We start from the raw sequence: 20,217 nt of genomic DNA, 5'->3' as shown, positions 1-20,217 counted from the left end.
GCATAAGCAACACCCTGGAAGAGGATAATTCCTCTTTCTAGGGGGATGAAAGGCCACGTTACAGCTACCCGGAGGTGCAGGAGGTATAAAACAGACTACAGAAGGCAGAGTGAGCAGAGTATACCTCAGAAGAAACTACTAAGACCTCAACTATTTTTTGTTTTGTTTGGAAGGGGACAGGGTTGTTTTGTTTAAAGTAGCAACTGTTGGACTTTGCTTGCACCCAGTTTTGTGCATAGATATTGTGGCTCACCACTTCCTTCTCATATATGGCTAGCGTGTGCTGAGGACTCCAATGGTGTACCTGACTCCACGGTGCACTTTCAGAGTGCCCCGACCCTTTTTGTGATACGCTGCTGGGCAGAATAACCATTATCAGTACTGCTGTATTGAATTCAAGTGTCATCACTGCTTAATACTTTGTATTATGTTCTGATAATGCTGTCCTTTCTTCATTGGAGTGTGCATATTAACTCTTCGTAGGATACAGCACGTTGGATAGTTGTAACACCTAATTTAGGTGCTTAAATTAGACCTAGGCTCCCTTTATAGTCTGCTGGTCCTCAAGAAGCTATTAGAAGTACTTATGTGCCCTTAAGTCTACTATTAAAGAAACCTGGGCTTCTAATTCATTGCTCTGAAATAAAGTGCCTGAAACTAGAAAGTGTGACTGTCTGTCTTGAAGTATAAAATGTTGGGGATTGCAACAGTGGACGATTTCCTGTTCATAGTGAACAGCTGGATTTATTCAATCAAATTATCATATAAAATATGAACAGCCAGTCTCAGCCTTTATTGAAAATCTAGCCTGAGGCACTCCTATCTTTATGACCAGCACATTCAGCAATGTTGTATCGACCTTAGAGTACTCTGACAGCCCGAGAATTATGTTCAAATAATTGCACTCCTGCCTATCATGGAGTGGGTGACTCTTTAAAATTATCTGTAGGTCAAATTTCTTATTGATTTGTAATAATTTTAGCAGTGGTAGATTTCTGTGTCTTCCTGTTGCAACATTTAGTATGTTAAGCAGAATTTTTTGTTATAGTAATAGTTGCTTTATAATGTACTGTAAACTAGGATCTTGCATCTTTTTCCCCAAAAGAACTTTGCAAGATATCAAATGAAGCAGATAAATAGATACAAATACAGTAGTTCAAGAAAGAATGGAGAAAGCAGTGGGAAGATTGGTTGCTATACAAGCATGGGCACTTGCTGTTTTTAGTGTATACCCCTGGCACAGTCTAATGGAAAGCTTTCAAGATATTTTCAGGAAATGTCTGCTTTCATCTTACTTATCTGAGCTGGCTGGTTCCAGTGAACTGTGGTCAGCTTCATCTACAAAGCCTATGCAAGAGGTTCCCCCACTAAAAGCTTTGAAGCATTTCAAAATGTTCTGGGATTAGTTTATAAGCATTCGGCTGCAGTATTTAAACAAACTCAAAATGACCACGATCACTAAACAAAAGCCATCATTATATGTGTGCAGCCACTTTAGATAAATGTGTCATGTGGAGATGTACTCTAGAGGTTTAATCTCTTGGAGATAACAGTTCAAGAACTGGAGAATCTTGGGTTCAAGTATGCGTTTTTACTTCTTTGCACACGAGAGCACATCTATTTCTCAACACTGACATTTCTAAATTATTTTAAGAGGAATTCAGATGTTTGTGATATTGCTACTGTGTTCTTGTCTGAAAATGTCTGAATGTTTGAAATGTACAAATCTGATGTACAAATACGTACTGGATATGAATCAGACTTGCAGAGTGACTCTTTTTCCTACCGAAACCACATGCAAGTCAGCTGGATGATCTTTTGTTTAGCAAGTCTGATAATAGAGGATTAATTCCAGGTTTCAGCTGAGAAAAATCATTTATCGTTAAGCTAGACATATAGTTATTTCCCATTTTGAAACAGAGTTTGCAGGAACAAAAATCCAAAAAGCCTTTCTTTTTATAAAGGAGTTTGAATGTGGTCATAGTATTGTCTCTACTCTAGGTCTCTATCTGTAGAGTTATATTATTGGGTGAAACAGGGAAAATGCAAGTTTGTCTTAACACGTTAAAAACTTAAAAAGCATATTCTTCCCTTTTTCTCTCCTAATAATTTTAGGTTGTCATTTGGCGAGTGTGAACTCAAAATAGATTTTTCTGTTAAGCAGTTCCTACTTATCAGCACTTTCTAAGCAAATCAAATCTGCTTATTTGGCATATTTTGGAGGAGATCAGTATTACTTTACTTCCTCCTAACGTGTTCCAGTATTACTTAGAAAACATTGTATAGAACAGTATTTTGAGGGATTTGCAGTGTTGTTAATTGGGACATTAATCAGTGCCAGCTTTAAAATTAATTAAATTTATCTTCATCATTCATCAGGGAGAAAATAGAAGAAGAACCCTTTGTTTCAAAGAAGGTGTTTCTCCTTACACAACCCCCCCCTCCCCACTGTGCTGGGTAGTGCTGTTACGCAGGAAAGTGACACTCTGGGTGTCATTGCAGCACACACAGCTGCAGTCTTTTTCCATTCTAGTATTCCTCACGTGTAGCTTTCTGAACGGGAGTTTTGGTTGTGCTGTGTAACTTCCATGCATGCCCAGCACAAACTCTCTAAGGTGAGTCCAGGATAATTAGTTCCCTTTTATAGTTCTGGTCCTTGACCTCATCAGTAGGAGCGGAGCCTTAGCGCACGCAGTCTCCTGGACTTCTGTGGCGTGGAGTTAGGGGGGGTGGCTCAGAAAGCTGTCTTCTCTGCACCTGCCAGTTTTGCTGCCCAGTGCAAGGGAAGAGCAGGGTCATGGCTTTCTGCCAAGTGTCTTGGAAATCCCTCCAAGAGATAGAAATCTGTATGTTCTCAGCAGATGTATGTGTGGGCATTCAGACTGAAGTTGTGCCCAACTGCACAGAGCTGGTGTGCAAAATGCATCACCAGTTATAAATTGTCCTTCATGGCAGTGGTGTTCTGACTAATTTTGGACCTTCTGCTTTAGTCACCCTTGGGAACTTCATATTCCAAATGTTCTTGTGAATTAAGAATATGGTAGTAGGGAAAGTACTTTCCTCTGCCACTTCTTTTTTGCCTTTTGCGTGAGTAAACAAGATTTTTTTGTTGCAACTTCTGTTTCAACCCTCTGAAAGATAGTATGCTAGATTTCAGAAGACCGCTTTATCATGTTGACTCTTTGGGGAGCTAACTCGGTCAGTGGAGTTCATGTCCTATTGAACTCTATGCCACAACTGTGTGCTGATCAAGCAGATGGAAAAATTGCCCAGAGAGAGAACTGTTTTAAATTTGTGTTTCTTGAAAAGGTATATATTTAGAAGATTTCTTTTGCAATGTCATGTTTTTTTCTCCTTCCACAATTGTTGCATGTAGCTTTGCTTATTGGAAGTTATGTCATAGTGCAGAAAAATTTGTACAGTTACACAGGCAGATCTAAACTAATGCTGCGAGACATGAGTGATCGACACTTAAACAGCTACCCTAATGTTAGTTTTAAACTAAATATATTTTAACTTTATCCACTGAGCAAACTGAACTGTTAATTTTGCAACTGAACCCTGAAGCTGTAGCCCTATGAAAATATACTTGCTTCCTTATTAATAATTAATCTTAATACATTCAATGCAAACATTTTTTTATCATGAAACATTACCCATCTGTTAAAGGAAAAACATGACTTTGACACACACTTGCATCTTTTATTTTCAGAGTTTTAACTTTATCTTAGTAGACTTTCTAAAGAACAGCCTACATTAATGGGGACATGACACAGAGACAGGGTTTTTGACTCACAGGAAATTTCACCGTAAGATGAAAATCAGTGTTGATTTGGCTTGTTTCTGAACCAAAAAAAAAAAAAAATTTAGAGGTACACATCATTGGAAAGATTACTATGGCTTTCTAGCATTGAATCCCCAGGTATTTTGTACCAGCAGAATTTTTAGCATGGGTTCTGGATTAGTTTGTTTGGTTCTGTGCAGGGAGTTGTAATAGCACCTCTGCTAAGCTAAGTGGTGTGTCCTGTTCTTCTTTAGTCCTGAAATAAATTGTGCTCAAAGTAAAGTATTGTATTCCTTAAATCTTCTGGAACCACCATAAAAGAAAAACTTTGACCGCAGAAAATCCCTGAAAGAGCAGTATCTTTTGAAGATGTAATGATTCCTCTCCTTATGGTACTTGATGCAGACTATGGAATGTAAAACCTTATAATGCTATACAGTAAGACAGGCTGCCTAGAAAGACAGTACTTCATTCTGGAGATTCTAGCTGCCTTTGTCACGTTGCTGTTGAAAGTGTCAGACTTGACATGGCAGACAATATTTTTGCTATGAAGCGTATAATGGTTTTCAAGGAGGAAGAATCCTGAAAGTGATTAAAAACCATGAAGATCTTAAAAATCTTGCTTTATGAATGAATTATGTCTTAGAAAACAAAATTAGTTGAATAACTGAGTGAAGTTATAACTTGCTTGGATCAGAACAGTGATCCACAGACCTACTTAAAGACCCATGTGTCAAAGATCCACTCAGTTAGGGGGAAACAGAGACACATGCATTTTATTAGCTTTCATATCAATGATGTTACGTTGGGGAATGTTGGTGTTCCTGTAATATTCTCCAGTGACCATGGATAAACTAAAATTACTCAGAGGCATGAAGAATTTGGAGGGGAGAGGAGAAGATTACAACTAATTAATTCAGAAAGGAGACAAATTATTTTTTATGTAATAATTGATAGTGGGCGGTACAGTGATGAACTGGAGACTTGTTTTTGTTTCCTAATGCTGTAGGAATGGAGTGCAAAGGAAATTTTTACTTCTTCTCATTAGTTTGTTACTTCTTGAGATATAAAAATGTTTTGACACCCAGTGGTTTCATCGAGTCTTGCAGTTAAGTTCTGGTCCTGATGTGGGATGTTAACAGTGAAGGCAAAAAATGTACAGGAGGAAGGAAGGAAATACATGTTACTGAGAAGATGGTGTATCTCTAGGCGATGGGCTATGATGAAGCTTTCAGAATTTGCAGACAATCCAAGCTAGAGGATGTAGAATTGGAGTGCAGGTGGCTCTTTTGACGCAAAGTATATAATTAAAATAAATATTTGGATTAAGATGACAACCACCAGTTAACGAGAATGTTGCATAAATAAACATGAAATAACTATATATTCATAAAATTTTGCATGGCATAATACAAAGAAACTAGAACAAGCATGTCCATAACAGTACATGTTCTTCTCGTCCCATTCCTTCCCAAAAGTAAAAGTGTGCTTTAGTTGGCTGGTAGCAAATATAGCTAACCAGTATATGGGAGCATAGTCCAGAAACTGCAAAGTATGTATGTGTAATTACATACTATTTGGTTGAGAACCAGCATCACTGCAAAAACTGTACAGATGCTTGATTGTACATATGCTTGGGATCTCAGTATGTTTAATTTCATTTTGATGTATATCACGCTTATGCCCTGTGTTCCACAGAAATGCATATATTGCTCTTGCTCTTCCACCTTCTCTGTCCATCTCTCTCTATCCATCTGCACATTTTAAGAAGACACTGAATAGATGTAACTCATTCATCATAAATCTCAGTATTTCTGAGATGAGGTATGCAGATTTTTAAAAGGATAAAGAATAGTTGAAATTGATGCGGCTTTTCATTTTTGTTTCAAACCTTATGACATATGCTTTTTTTAGGTATACATTTAGGTCAGTGTACTTTCACAAATCAGTGTTAATGGTGTTCTTCTGTTATAGAGATGGTAAAATTGAGTTTAAGAATAGAAAAGTGATTTACTGGAGAGCATCAAGTCAGTAACAGATATGGAAATAAAACAATTAAACAGGAAAAGGGTTTGGGGGGGGTTGTTTGTTTCTTTTTCAAACCTACTGTGAGCTGGCCTGTCTGGGAAAAAGGTGCTTAAGAATCTTTGAATTTTTGGGTGATTTTTAAGAGTCTCATTTTGAGAGGTCCAAAACTGCACTGGCATTTGTTTTCAAAACTAGGAAAGGCAAGTAGAAGAATATTGAGCCCCTTATGTTTAACTTCTGAAGAAAAAAAAAAAATTGGGGCACAGTAGTAGTAAGTCTATTCCTAGCATGTCTCTTTACTCAGCTGCATTATTCCAGGTGTTTGAGCTCTATATTGGACTGAAATGCAGATAATCAAGTTACAATGTTAGAAAGTTGTGAAACTAAACTATTATCAACTTTATGATCATTGTTTCCATAGTAACTGAGTACAGGTGAGTACATTTTATGAAGTCAAGTATTGACAAATTATTTACCTAAGCAGATTGCATTGTAGCTGTTTTAACTGTAAGACAGGATATTTTATTTAATCTTTATTGAAATTTCTTTTGCATATCACTGAGATAATGAATCGATAGGAATAGATTACCAGTATGTGGCAGCAATTGTCCAACAATTGAAACAGTGGATGTATATGAAACAATGTTTAATTCATAAAATGCAACACATTTGTATATAAAGGCATTTTTTAGATATTAAATTGTCCCACTGCATGTGCACGATAATTTATACAACAGTGTATATTTTACAAAGTACTTAAAAGGTTCAGGGTCTCAAAAACTACATCTTAGCGGTTTTTAATCTTACAGAGACTTACACCTGCGCTTAATGTCACGTAGCAAAGCAACCCAAAGACTTCAACGGCATAGATTCCAGTATTTGAGAGGTGTCACAGGAAAACTTTGTGGAACGTAAAAAGTAAGAAGTAGAAGACTGAAAATGATGAAAGGATCAATTTTAAAGTAAAAATTTTAAATTTAATAAATTTTAAATTTTTACTAAGTTGAAAAAGAAGGAAAAATGGGAACAAATGGTAGGACTGAGAAGTACCTTTGATCTGTCAGCTGGTTAGCAGGAAACAGACTTCAAATAAATGGAGCTCTTTAAACAAGGCCTGTCCTTGAAATGTGTACCTAAGAAACTTAGATTTGTTAGAGAGAAATAGCTGATAGTGATTTCTTCTGGGTTTATATTGTGAACTTTTTTTTGTCTTGGCTTTATGCAGATCAGTAAGCTAAATTGAAACCTTTTGGAACAAATCCCTGTGTGAGTGTAAGTGCTTTAAATGGCACAGAGTATTATAGAAGTTCTGATGCTTCATGTCTGTGAACTAACGTTGTAGTAATAACTTGGAATTTGGTAATGTAGAGGTGGGTACCATACTCCATTTGGTTTTTAAAAAATCATCCTGCAGTCACATCTATTGATACTAAATGGTGAAACACAACCTCTGATCCAGCTAAAGTTTGTATTAAGAGTGCTCTGGATAAGAAACCATAGATAGCATTGAGCCGGTTTTGATGCTTCCTTAGTCGTCTTGTCTGGCTAGAGATTTTTCTAATCCACCATTAAAGAAATCTGGAAATTCTGTTTTGCATATGATTGCCCAGGTAATTGTTTTTTGCCAAACTTACATGTCATTTGTGTTGATGGCAGTCTCGGTAGTCATTTAAAAATAAATAAGTGTTAGAAAATAGAGTTTCTAAATATCACTAGAACAGGAGGCAAATGGAACCATTATGTATCATTACTATAGCTTTAAAGGAGTCGTGGCTCCCTGAATGTTTGTTACTGGCATTGTAACATCAGAGTATTTCCAGAGTGTTGGCTGTTGTCTTTCTCATTAGACAGGCTAAGCCTGGGTTAAAACCAGTGATGCCCAAATACTTAACGAAGCCAAACTCCTTAGTATTACAGGATCAGCATAATGCTAACAAATGCTTGCAGAGAATGTGACTTCATTTTCCACCTGCTGAATGTTGTGACATGTGCAATTCCTTTCCTGGACAACTGCTGAGGGAACTGACTTTATTTTATGTGTTCATATATAGGGTCAGGAAACTCGGTCAGAAGGAACATTATAGCAGTGATACTGTGTGGGAAGAAACAGTGTTGATATTTGTATTGCAAAGGTTAAAATAATTGTACAAAGCAATAGACTTGTAAATTTTCTCTTAGATGAATAGCATTGTTGCTATCATACTTATGTGCTACTGGTCGCTCACAGGGAACTGAAATACGAGAATAGTGAGAAATGCCATTTTCTAGTTACTTTCTGAGAATTGGATTATATAATTAATTATGTTGTAAAATAGTATGAGTTACATGAACTGAGAGTTTCAGATGTTTAATTTTTGAGGCATTTTAAATTTAATTTTTTCGGTTATTCGTATATACAGTGTACATTCTTAGGCATGTTGTCTTCAAGTGTACAAAGTACAGAACAGATATAAATAGCACTAAATAGCTATACTAAATTGTTACACCATTTGATGAAATGTCTCACCATAGTTTCTTTGAACACATTATGTATTTTCAGATTTATTTTGGGTGTTCCTTTGCATTAGACTTATATTTGGCCTGTAAAATTAATTACTGACATAATTACGTAAATAGAATTTTTATATATATAAGAAAGTGTTTTACTTATCCTTCATTAGAAGTCAAAGGTCTCCTATCTTACAGAAGTTAATATTTTGAGGACGCTCTTAATTTATTTGAGTTTTTTCCTTTTTTGTATCTTGCTGTATCTGTGCAACATTATTATAAAATCTTTTCATTGTAGGGTCTTTGAAGTTACACAGCTGGCTGTTATAAATAACAGCTGGCAGCTGATGGAGCGATCCTTAACTTTCAGGGGGAGAGGAAAAAAGTGGCATCCTGCTGTTCATGCAGATAGTTTGTTCATAAGCTCAGGAAAAAATACAAAGATCCAGAACACTGGTGTTTTATTAAATCAATTTTAAATAAACAGTTTCTGTACCTGATAAGGTAGCTGTAAGCCTGTTGCCTCAACACGTCTCCCCTGCATAGTATAATTAAAACATTGGAGTGCCTTTCAAAAAATTTCCTGAGGAAGCTTAACAGAAAACAAAAAATGAACTTTCATATGGTATGTTAGAGTAGAACCAGCAGCGTATTTTGCAAATGTTCACTCGGCTCCGAAGCCCGTGTGAGGACAGCATGATATGACACAAGGGAACTCTGCTGCACACCCCGGTCCCAAGGGCCCGACCCAACTCCCTGACCACCATCTGAGAAGGCAGTGGTGTTTGGGCTGGTACAGCCTAGGTGCACCTCAGGTTGTTTTCTGAGTCGCCAGTTGCCTATTTGGATACAAATAACTGACTGGGGACAGGGGGCGAGAGCAAGAAAGTGGGGGGGGGAGGGGGGGACACGACACCAAATCCATTGTCTCTTTTTCACTTGTTGGTAAGCACTTTTATCAAGTGGTTAGATAAAGCCTGGTTATTGTAGGTATGCTTTCCTTTTACTGTGAGTTGTATCTGTCCGGCTGCACTACGAGTGAATTTTGGCTCCATTAAAAGGGAGTGGAATTTGACTTATGTCTTCACACCAGCTATATGAAAAGTGTGTGTGGAAGGTGAACTTTAAAAAGATATATTTAGTGAAAGTATATACATAAACATGTATCAAAGAGAACTTTTTTCTGGAACAGACTTGTAGAAGCTGCATAGGAAAAAATGAAGGCGGTGGAAACAATTAAGAACGTGAACTTTTGAATGAACCTTAAGTTTTGCTGTATACTTGGATTATTTAGGAATTCCAGTCATTGATTTTGAATCAGTGTTTGTAGCATTGATTTAAATGTAGTGGACAAAAATTTTAAACTATGAATAATTTAGTTTCTGTTGCCATCAGAGGATTAAAGTGTCTGTGCTGGATTCTGTGGACAAGTCAGTACACAATAATGAAAGGAAGTTAGATAATAAATAAAACATAAGTTGCACTTTAGCTACAAAATTCTTGTCTTTATGATGAGAATGGGATCTTCAGGCTATATTTAAAACTAGACCAGAAGTAGCTTTTTTTCTTCAGTAAGAAAATTGCCTGTTTATCTTTGTCAGTTATTATCATTCAACACTGTGGGCTTTAGAGTGTTTTATCTTTCATTAAGAAAATAGAATACAGGAATAAATTTGGGGAGATTAAAGAAAAGCGCCCCCAAATACTGACTTCCCTCTTTGACCAATAGGATCAAAACAAGGTCCCCAAATTAGAGGTTGCCTTAATTTCAGAGCTGCAAATAACACTGATCATAATTGCTTTTTTTTTTGGCACTAGTATCAGTTAATTTAAAAGAAGACTTAATTCCAGAGATATATTTAAATACTTCTGCATCGTGTTTGTAAGTTAGATGCCTCCAGTTCAAGATTGTCTGTCAAATATTAATGTGTTCTAATGGAAAATGTTCACTCTAGAGACAGACTTTTGCTTTTAAGTTTTTTTTTAAATGTTGAGCTTTTTAAATCATGCTCAAACTAAAGTTACAAGAAACAAGTGGGTTTTTTAACCAAAACCGTGAGTTTAACAGCTAAATTACATAAATTGAGGCTGTAATGTTTTCTAATTTCTGAGTGTACGTTTAAAACAGTATGACTGTGTAACCACTTAATTATACCAAAGGTTATGATTTTTTTAAGCTCCGTGCTGTTGCATCTTTAACTTACAACTCCACTCACATTGTGCTTCAGATCAGCTTTCCATCCAATACTAACTTCTGCCTGCTGGATGCATTATGCTTTAAGGTCTGTGGAAATCCCTGCTGTGATTTAAGATACTTTACTAACAAAATTGCTGCCTCTAGACAAGTGTACTGTGTCCAGCGATTTACTGGTAAGTGAGGGACTCTACCTCAAATTAAGCAAGTCGTCAATATATTGTGAAGAACATTCAGAATTACAGTGATGTTTTGACTTATTCTGTCCAAATGTCTGAGCACCTTTCAGTAGGGGATCATGGAATGGATAAACACAGCAAGTGTTTCAGTTCACCCCCTGAACTATTATTAAGTGATTGATACATTGGTGACACTCCAGTTATATGTACAGGCAGATGGTCTACAGGCTGACTCAGTCTAGCCATTTGTCTTAAACAAAACAATTACTTTTGTTTAATCAGTTGTGTTGGAGATTTCCTTCATAGGAACATAATTAAAATGGAATCTAAGACTGTATTCTATAAAACTGCAATATTAAAAGAATGGCATTTCTGATTAATAACACTTTTATTGCATTGCATCACCATCAAATCTGTAACATAGGTGTAGTGCAAATATATTTGAAGTATAAAAAAAACAAAAACACAAAACCAAAACACCACAGTCCTTGTGTGTTGACACAGTAGAACGTGTTATAATGGCATGGTTGTCCCCATTCATTCATTTAACATGGCGTTGTGTATTTTCTAGCGGGTTTTTAACACTAAATGAGGTGAACTGTTACTGAGATTGACCTGCAGTATCATACCGATAATTAGTTTTTATAAATCTGCTCAAAACTTTAGTTAAATCTGTGGATGAGGTTTTGTCTCTCTTCTTGCAGTGCAGGGAGTAGGAAATTTACAGTAGACAGCTACTGAAAGAGTTTTGGGCTGTTGATGAAATTAAAGTCCCTTGTAATACTGAAATAACTTTAGGGGCTCCTGTCTAAGTAATGGCATCCTCTTTGGTACTGTCCTATAACCCGCCTTTGGTCCAAGAAGTGGTAGAACATGCTCAGCTTGGCCGTCCACCTGCCTAGTGCAGAAGGGCTTGTTGTGGGCTCCTCAGTGGAGCGCCTGTTCACCGGTCTTCCACAGGGTCAGTTTGAAAAACAATCCCTCTCCTACTACTTGCCAGATGACGTTGCTGTATACAGCTTTTTTTGATCCATGCAGTACCGTTCCAGTCCGTTATACCTTGTAGAAGCAATCAGAGATTATTTCCCTCATGATTTCAATTCAAAATGGTAGGTACAGAGTTGGGAAAAAGAGTATGGTAATAATCCTTGTAAATCTCAAAAGCAGTTGATATTTAGGTAATACTGTCCCAAATGTTTACCAAAAAATATGTGGAGGGGGGGGAAAGCTGGAAATCTTGTGGTTTTATGGCCTTGTAGCTTAATTCTTCTAAGTACCAATTAATTATTCATAAAGGTGGGCTGTCCTACATTCATGACTTTGTTTTTCCAAGTCTGGAATTGATTCGTAATAGTCTCGCAAGTGTGAGTTTTGAATGGAAATTTGACAGACTTCCAAATTAATTTTCCATTATCTGCGACCCACACGATGGTGGTATTCCCTGCTTTTGAATTAAAGACTTAGACTTCCATAAGCTGTTCTGCTTTCAGAGCCATTTTATCACACACACAAAAAGAGCACTGGATCGCTAACCAGTCCTTGCCAAATCCCAGCAACACACTTCTATGCAGAGTTTCCATTAAAATATTTTTCATTTGTGTCTGAACACTGGCAATACCCTGGAAGACTTCTAGTATAAAGGATTTTTCTATTCAGACAGTGTTCTGTTTAATGCTTTATTGTAGTAGTTGCCAGGTAATGATCAATGGCAGTCCTCAGAGTGTCTCCTGCACAGGTTACATTTCATCATGTCTTTTAGCATTGTTTCTCCTAAATCAGTCCTTGTTAACACTGTGACATGACTTTGTCATAGCAATGGAGCAAATATGCTCTAGCGTAGTGCTAACGGCACGTTGCTGGAATGTCTGATTGATTTCTCAGAACCTTAAGTAGCTATGTTAAATCGTCTGAACTCATGTTAGAGGCTTGTAAGTACTTTTACTCTTTGTTAAGCGTACATAGTACGTGGTCCCAGACCTTCAGCTAAAACACTTGTGGGATGAGAGGACTAGATTGCTCATAGCTATAGTCCAATTTGTGACTGTTCAAAGACAGCAAAAAATGCATTGGACTTCCTCGCAGGTAGGGACCCTTAGCACGAGTCTGTTGATGGCACCTTGATCAGAGGTTTGTTGGCACCCTCCCTATGGCACATATGCAGTAGTCTGTGTCTGTGTTTTTGTTGGGGAAGGAAAAAAAAGTGCTGCCTATAGTTGCTGCCAGCTCTTGCTTCGTTTCCATTTGCTGAAATGAGTGTTCAAGAAACTTTTGTGATCGTTAGTGCAACTCTGTCATTCTGATAGAATAGTTACCAGTCATCCTGGTTATGATGATCTTTAAAAAGTTAAGACTTAAGTGACTAAAACAAAAGGTAGAAAGAAACTGAGAGAATTAAAAAAAAAAACCAAACTTTTATGTTGTGATGATTATGTTAAGAGCCTTATTCACGGTGCTCAAATGCCTATAACTATCAAAAATGCTTATATCCTATTTTTCAAAGATTTCTATGGAAGGACAGGTGGTGCTTGCCTGTTCTGTCATTCTGCTTTATCATTATGTTCTTGTTCAAGTTCCAAGCAGCCCAGACAAAGTAAGGGACTGAAATAATTGTGTTCCGATCCATGGCTTCTGCCATGATCAGTGGCTTTTATTTTATTAAGCTTATGCCATTAGAAAAAATTAGGAAGGCTGGCAATACTTATCTTTTTCTAGGAGGAGCTTAGTATTATTCTTTCAAGAGTAAGCATACAGCTTTTCTTCATGAGTATACAAGTGCTTTGCATGATATTGGGTAAATTTATGTGCACTCAAATTCTCAACACTTTTCGTATAATTTTAAGTGACCAATTTTGAGGAATGGAAAGGAACCCAGCTGTTAGGTGGTTGTGTTCTTATCCCTGTTTTCAGGCATATGTTTGAGAGAGCTGTAACTGGCTGGCATTGAAAATTTAACTTTTTTTCAAAGGGGATCACAGAATTCATCTTGAATAACAGGTCCAGAAAGGTTTCCCTGAGGGCCAGTATCTGAGGGGAGGATGGTACTGTACAATTATGGGTTTCTTTAGAAAGAGTATTCACATGTTTGAATAGGAAGTACCAATTACTGCTTTTAACTACATAAAAATATTACTCCACCCTCATCTTTTCTGAATGTATTCAGCTGTCTTGGTTAAGGTATGCATAGACCTAAGAATGAGTTGCACACATTACCATGTCCATTAATGAAATTTACTCCATATAATGTGACTGACTTCTAAAAACATTTTCATTTAGGTTTAACGCCTAAATATACTTGTGAAATGTTATTGTAAGGCGACTAATTCATAGAAAGTTTGGGTCTTGAGTTGAAGCACTGAAACTATGTAAACATTTTGTGGTAGCCAGATGTCATTTAACAGCTTGATAATAATAGCTTGGTCTTCACATGAATTTCACTTTTTTTTTTTTTCTTGAATATGTAACATATGTGGAATAGCCAGCAAATACAAATTTTATCAATCAGATATAGTTTGACATTTTTAACACTTTTTAAACTTTACAAAGACCTGTTTACCATATGGTGTAAGTGGGTGTGCAGGAAACGACACTGTTTCATGAAGTCTGATATATACTGTACTACTTTTCCATGAACTGAGCATGAACGTTTCCTTTTAACGGGTGTGCTGCAGGCAAGCCTTTGAAGCATGGCTGTATAATTTTGGACAGCAACATTTATGTTTGTGTGCTTTTGTAGGTGATTGTTTTGAAATCACTTAATCCTTTAGCTTTTCTTATTTTACTTTATTCACAAAAGTTTGTTCCACATTAATGTTGCAACATGTGAAAGAAGTAACAGAAATGCAGAATTTGTATTTTACTTTTCATTGCTGCAGTAGCCAGTTGTTACTGTTGTGGTCCTAATCCTTTTTCCTGTTTATATTCTACATCTTTTGAAGATGCTTCAGAGTTTCGAGGCAATTCCATGATCCTTGAACTGAAATCCTGTATATCATTAAATTGAATTAGTCACGATAGTTTCTTCAGAGATAGGGTCATTGCAGCTTTCAGTGAGTTGAAGATATTGATTCCAAATACTCTTCTGGCTTATTGGCATACAATTGTGGTTTAATTGTGCAGTACCTTGAATTTACATTGGACAAGTGTTACTTCGAGCATGGCACTTAATTTACCACTCAGTGCAAACCAGCAACTTCTGCTTGCTCCTTTTGGAAACAAAAGCTTCTGCTTCTGTTCCAATGGCCACTTAAAAGTAGAAAAGTGCTCGACAATAATTGCTTTTCAAATGACAAGTTAAGGCATCGTTTAAATGCCCGAATGACAGTTTTCCAAGATTAAAAGTGTTTGTACATATATTCATAAATGTTTAACACGTTGTCGCATCTAGATGCAATTTTTAACTAATTGCTAGAAACTTACACCTGCCTCTGAAATTACTTTTTGATTTAGTCTGCTTATCAGATAATTAGTAGCTTAATTAGTTTTTAAATAAAGTTCAGGAAAAAAAAATGATCCACAGCTAAAACATCTTTTCTTTTTTTTTAACTTTGTTTCTCAATATTTAATGCCTGGCAGTTTCTCTGACAATAGCAATACCTTTTTCTTAGTGTGGGCTATAATACCTACTCTTTAAACAGAGTGTCTTAAACAACATATGATAGTTAGGACATGTTTGTAACGTTTGTAATTCATGAAACTATGTAATACCACAGACTGCTGGTCCAAAAAAAAACCAAAAACAACCAACCAAACAAACAAGCAAACCACCCACAAAAAAAACCCAAACAAACAAACAAACAAACAAAACCACCAGACTGCTTAGCATGAGAGCTTCATGGAATAAAGATTTTAGTTTTAGAATATTACTTAAAACTGCACAAGTTTCTGCTCTTTTTGAAAAATAATGTCCTTATTAAGGTCATCTTAAGCCCAAGGCAGGAGGAAGAAATTCAGCTAAAAAATGCATGTAAATCTACAACTTTGCCAAGAGGGTGTTTTACAATGTTACAGCCGCCTGGCACCAGCACACAGGAAGTCACGACTGTTTATGCCACCAGTCTCTTTTCATATATAACCTACTTAATCCTGAGAAGGGCAAATTGAAGACTAGTAATAATGCATCTCCAGGTCTTTCTCCCACTATCCTTGTCTCCAGACTAATGCCCTGAAATGGTCGCTCTGATCTTCTATCAGCACTTCCTCTGCTCCCCTGCTGATAAAGCATCATAATGCAAAAATCAACCTCTGGATTGTCAACACCGGGCAGAGGCGCTCTGTTTTACCATTTGAAATAGTAACTGCTATACTTCTCACCAGGAAAGAAACAACTCAGTCCTGTCTGTCATGAAGTACCTTACAAACCTAGTGGCCTCAGTCCAGAAATCACAAATCCAACTATGAACACTTCTCTTTTGTGGGAGGGTTTATATAGCAGAGTTTGTGCATAAGTCTGTTTCTTTCCGCACCATGTCCTTACTTTGAGCATCTCTTAAAGTCCTTCTCACCAAGTGTCAGTGTTTGATAGTTGAAATACTTAGCTTAGTACATACTGAAGTGGAATCCAAGAAGAAAGTGAAAGTAATTTAACTCATTAAAAGTCTATTTGTGAATCAATTTTATTGTTCTAAATTTATTTTTTTATTAAGGGACTCTATTTACTATGTCTTGTAAGATCCTTTGTTGGTGTTGTATCGCTATTTTTGCTTAATTTAAGAGAGTCTTCTTATGGTCTTAATGTCAATGACTGCAGGGAGATTGCTCTAAGCTGGTACTCGCTTAAAGGCTCTCCAAGCTGTGAAGGTTTTAGGAAGCTGTAGAGTACCTTGAGTTTCTTATTAAAAGTATGTAATTTCACAAACATTCTAAAATAACTCTTTCCTGTATGGTGTCAATGGCACTATTTATCTAAATACAGTATTCAAGACGAGGTAACAGTTGCTGGGATATGAGTTCTTGTGAAGTGATCTTGTCAGTAATGTTTGGTGTTGAAGTTACTAAACATTCAGCATAAGCTTTAATACTTGATTTTGTTCATTAAAGATTTTTTTTTTTTAAAAATTGTGCTTAGGAAGTAGATCCAGCTATACCTTTGCAGTATGTTGCAATAGAATTATGAGAAAAAGAAAGGACTTTAGGATAAAAATCGATTCAGATAAAATTAAAGCACAAATGAAAACCAACAGCTCAACATTTCACCTAATCGCCATACAGATACTGTGCACGTAGATGATGTGCATGCTGATTGCTCCTTCCAAACTGGGGAATGTGTTTTAGCAGCACTGTGCATGTTTGGGTTTGGATCCTTTGAAGATTATGCCTTCTGTTGCTGTTCTTGTTGATTCTGGAACTAAATGTGATATACAGTAATGCATGCCTTGCAGTTTCCATGATTTCAGATGATGAATAACATTCTCTATGGGGATGTGAACTAATGCCCTATTTATTTCCATTGTCTGTTGTCATGCAGATACTTTATTCTCCTAGTTGGCAACTACTTTCAGCATCCATTCATTGTAATTTTTAAAATCAGTGGAAACTGGATTAATTCCATCTACTCGGTTCAGAAAATCAGGCCCAAATGAAAGATTTTCTGTAAAACATTGTTACTAAATAACAAATTTTGAAAGGCCAGATATTGTTTGTATTTTAAAGCTAAATTTCCTGAGCTGAATTCAGAAATATTATTTCTTCTCTGCCCCCCCCCTTTTAATTCTCTTTTCTGAAGCACTCTAAGACTGCAGCCACTTTGAGACTTTAAGCACTTAATTTTATTACCAAAACAGAAAATAGTTTCACTATAGCAAATCTTTGCTATAGTATCGGCTTTAAAACTGAAGTTTAGTATCCCAAATAAAAACTTCTCAAGACTAAATTAGCTTTCTTCTTGTTTCGTCCAGCTTTCTTAAAGCCTATTTTTTAAACAGTTCAATGTGTAAGAAGTATAATTTAAACTGCTTCAATGTACAGGCTGTCAAAACTAAGGAATCAAATTGCTCTGATTACTCACTCAGATTGCTCCTCAGTTTGAGAATTTAATTGATGTCTTGTGCCCATGTTCATCAAGTGAAATTAATAATAATCAAAAATACCTCTATGAGAGGCTTCTATGTGTTTGGAGAAATTTCAGCTTAATGCAAAATGTGTTTGCTGTTTTGACATAGTATGTGTTTTATGGCATACAGAACAGGGGGAGAATCATCTAAGTAAGTGACCCTCTTAAATGTCTTTATGAAGTTTGACAGTGTGTGACTTACCAATTAAATACAACTTCTGCAAGAAGACCTGTTAATAATTTGTAGATAAAATATTTTTCTTGGTTACTTGAAGATTGAATTTTATAGTTCTTTTATATTTTACTTATACCAAGAACTATCCAACTTTTACAATATGAATGTTTAGGAGCTTTTTGGTAAAGAAGAAAATAATGACTGGTATCTTTCCTTTTTTATGTGTAATTATATAACACTTTGCACTTCTGAATTTTGTTTGTCCACATTATATAACATCCATATACAACTGATTTAGAGGCATACAAACTACTAGCCCATTTTTTCCAATTAGATTTTTTGTTTCACTACTTCTTAATAAAAATTCATATTTCAGTACATATTTTATATAATACTTACAGTCTTACGTACTATAATTAATCAAGTGTGATGTTATAAGCTGCCTTTCTTTAGTACAGTTGTTCAAACTCACAAGCTTTGTGTTTTTTACACCTGACGCTGAAAAGTTGCTTTTCTATATCAAATAAGTTTTTTGGTGGTGTTTTTTTTTTTTTTTTGACAGATTGTCACAAATTACTCCACTTTTCAAGAATACTCAAACAAGCCCAACATATACACAATTCCTGACTACATTGCTGGAAGAACTGCATTTCAAAAATGAAGATCTGGAAAGTTTAACAAGACTATTTAGAAAGGACTGCCTACTTGAATGGTCAGTCAATTTTAAGCTATTTTGTATGTCATAAAATTAAGCCAGTTAACAACAGTTTTATTTTCAGCATTTTATAAGTATGCACGGTAACTACAGATCATATCAGCCAGAGTAGAAAATGTGTAAAGTACATTTTAAAGTAAAGAAATATATATGGTATGGAAATGAGTGTCATCATTTTTTCACTTACAGTAAATGCCAGCTGCTTACTTATCGCTTTAATCTTTTAAGAATATATAGTTGGTTTACTGCAATTTTGGGAGGAATTTTTACTCAAGTTCTACTATGATTTATAAAAAAAAAATCTGCGTGGTTAAGTCTCAGCAGGGTTGGGTTTTTTTGTATGAAGTTGTTATGCTCAGTCTTTGATATAAAATTGAGCTAAAAGCCATGTATTTTTTGCATAATACTGAGATTACATTTTGCATTCTGGGTGGGCTGAAAAATTTAAGAGCAAATACCTCATTTATGCTGATCATATTCACCTGATTAAATGAATATAGCATCATACTATTTAATTAATTAGTGTATTAACATTACTGATCATGCTCCTTTGTTCCCCACAGAATAAGGTGATCATCTCAACATCTACTATAGAAAGAGTACCACAGAGAACAAAAGAACACCTTGAATTATTGAAACTTTTTTAAAATGAGAAATGAAATTTAGTATTAATTGTACTTCTTGCACTGCTGCTTTTTCATTTCCTTCCTATGAGTAAGAATTTTGAAGTCTTGTGGAGAAGCTGACTATAACAGCAGTTGTTCAAGGTACACATGAAGACTAGTTAAAACGTGGATCATCTGAAAACTGTCTATTTAAAAGCAGTAGAAAATATTTTGGATTGGTTTTGTTTTTTCTTGCTTTGGAGATTTTCAGCCAACATTTGTCTACAGGAATTAGGGAAAGAGAGGGGAGAAAAAACAAAAAAAGCATATTAGCCTGGGGTGTTAAGAACACTGCTGCTGATATTTCTCCGTTTGACCCAATGCATGGAGCAGTACTCTTTAAGAATGATGACAACAGTACACAAATATGTCTGATCTATAACCTATCTCGCTACTTCTAAGAAAAGGGGTGATCTTTGAACTTGTGTAAAAATTATTTTTAAACAGCCTCTAATTGTTACTAATTTGGACTTTAAAATGTATTTTAATAACTAAAAACTTAATTTTTGGCTTTCAGTAGTCATTTTATTTAAGAGTTGTGTTGTTTATACTGAGTGTGTTTAGACTTGCGTCTGTCACTAACTGATTATAAAATGCAATTTAAAACTAATCCACTAGTAATTCTTAATGTTTCCATAATATGGTTTATTGCATAGTTCTCAGTTCACAGGACACTGTCCTTTGAGAGACTTAAGAAAGTTGTAACTGACAAGTGCTTAGTCTGCAGCAAATGCCAGCACTAGTTAACACTGAAGCAAGACGTACCAGGGCTGCTACGTAGCAATTCCATTTAAAAAAGAGAGTTTAGTCCTTTGTCATATTTCTGTAATTGGACACCAAAAGGAAACTCTGCACTTAATTAGTTTATTGCCGTGTAGTTCCTTCACGATAATCAGGATAAATATGTTGATTGCCCCCGACACACAGAAGCCTGTGCAGCTT

At 35.9% G+C, this 20,217-nt stretch overlaps 1 protein-coding gene across 1 annotated transcript in view; it reads left to right on the top strand.

The window, feature by feature from the left end:
- The window catches only part of RPAP2 (RNA polymerase II associated protein 2), a gene marked incomplete at its 5' end in the record, with an annotated part of 42,163 nt that extends 22,273 nt beyond the window's left edge, over positions 1-19,890 (top strand). Inside the window, 2 exons of the mRNA XM_082484665.1 lie at positions 18,458-18,607; positions 19,174-19,890. Of these exons, the coding sequence (XP_082340791.1) occupies positions 18,458-18,607; position 19,174 (151 nt within the window). The 3' untranslated portion in view covers positions 19,175-19,890. The remainder of the gene's footprint in view (positions 1-18,457; positions 18,608-19,173) is intronic.
- Between the last annotated feature and the right edge of the window lie 327 nt (positions 19,891-20,217).

This window comes from Vanellus vanellus, assembly GCF_965231255.1.
Source record: "Vanellus vanellus genome assembly, chromosome: 5".
NCBI classification, from domain to species: Eukaryota; Metazoa; Chordata; class Aves; order Charadriiformes; family Charadriidae; genus Vanellus; species Vanellus vanellus.
The sequence above is the reverse complement of the archived record's forward strand: the minus strand, read 5'-3'. Positions and strand labels throughout refer to the sequence as shown.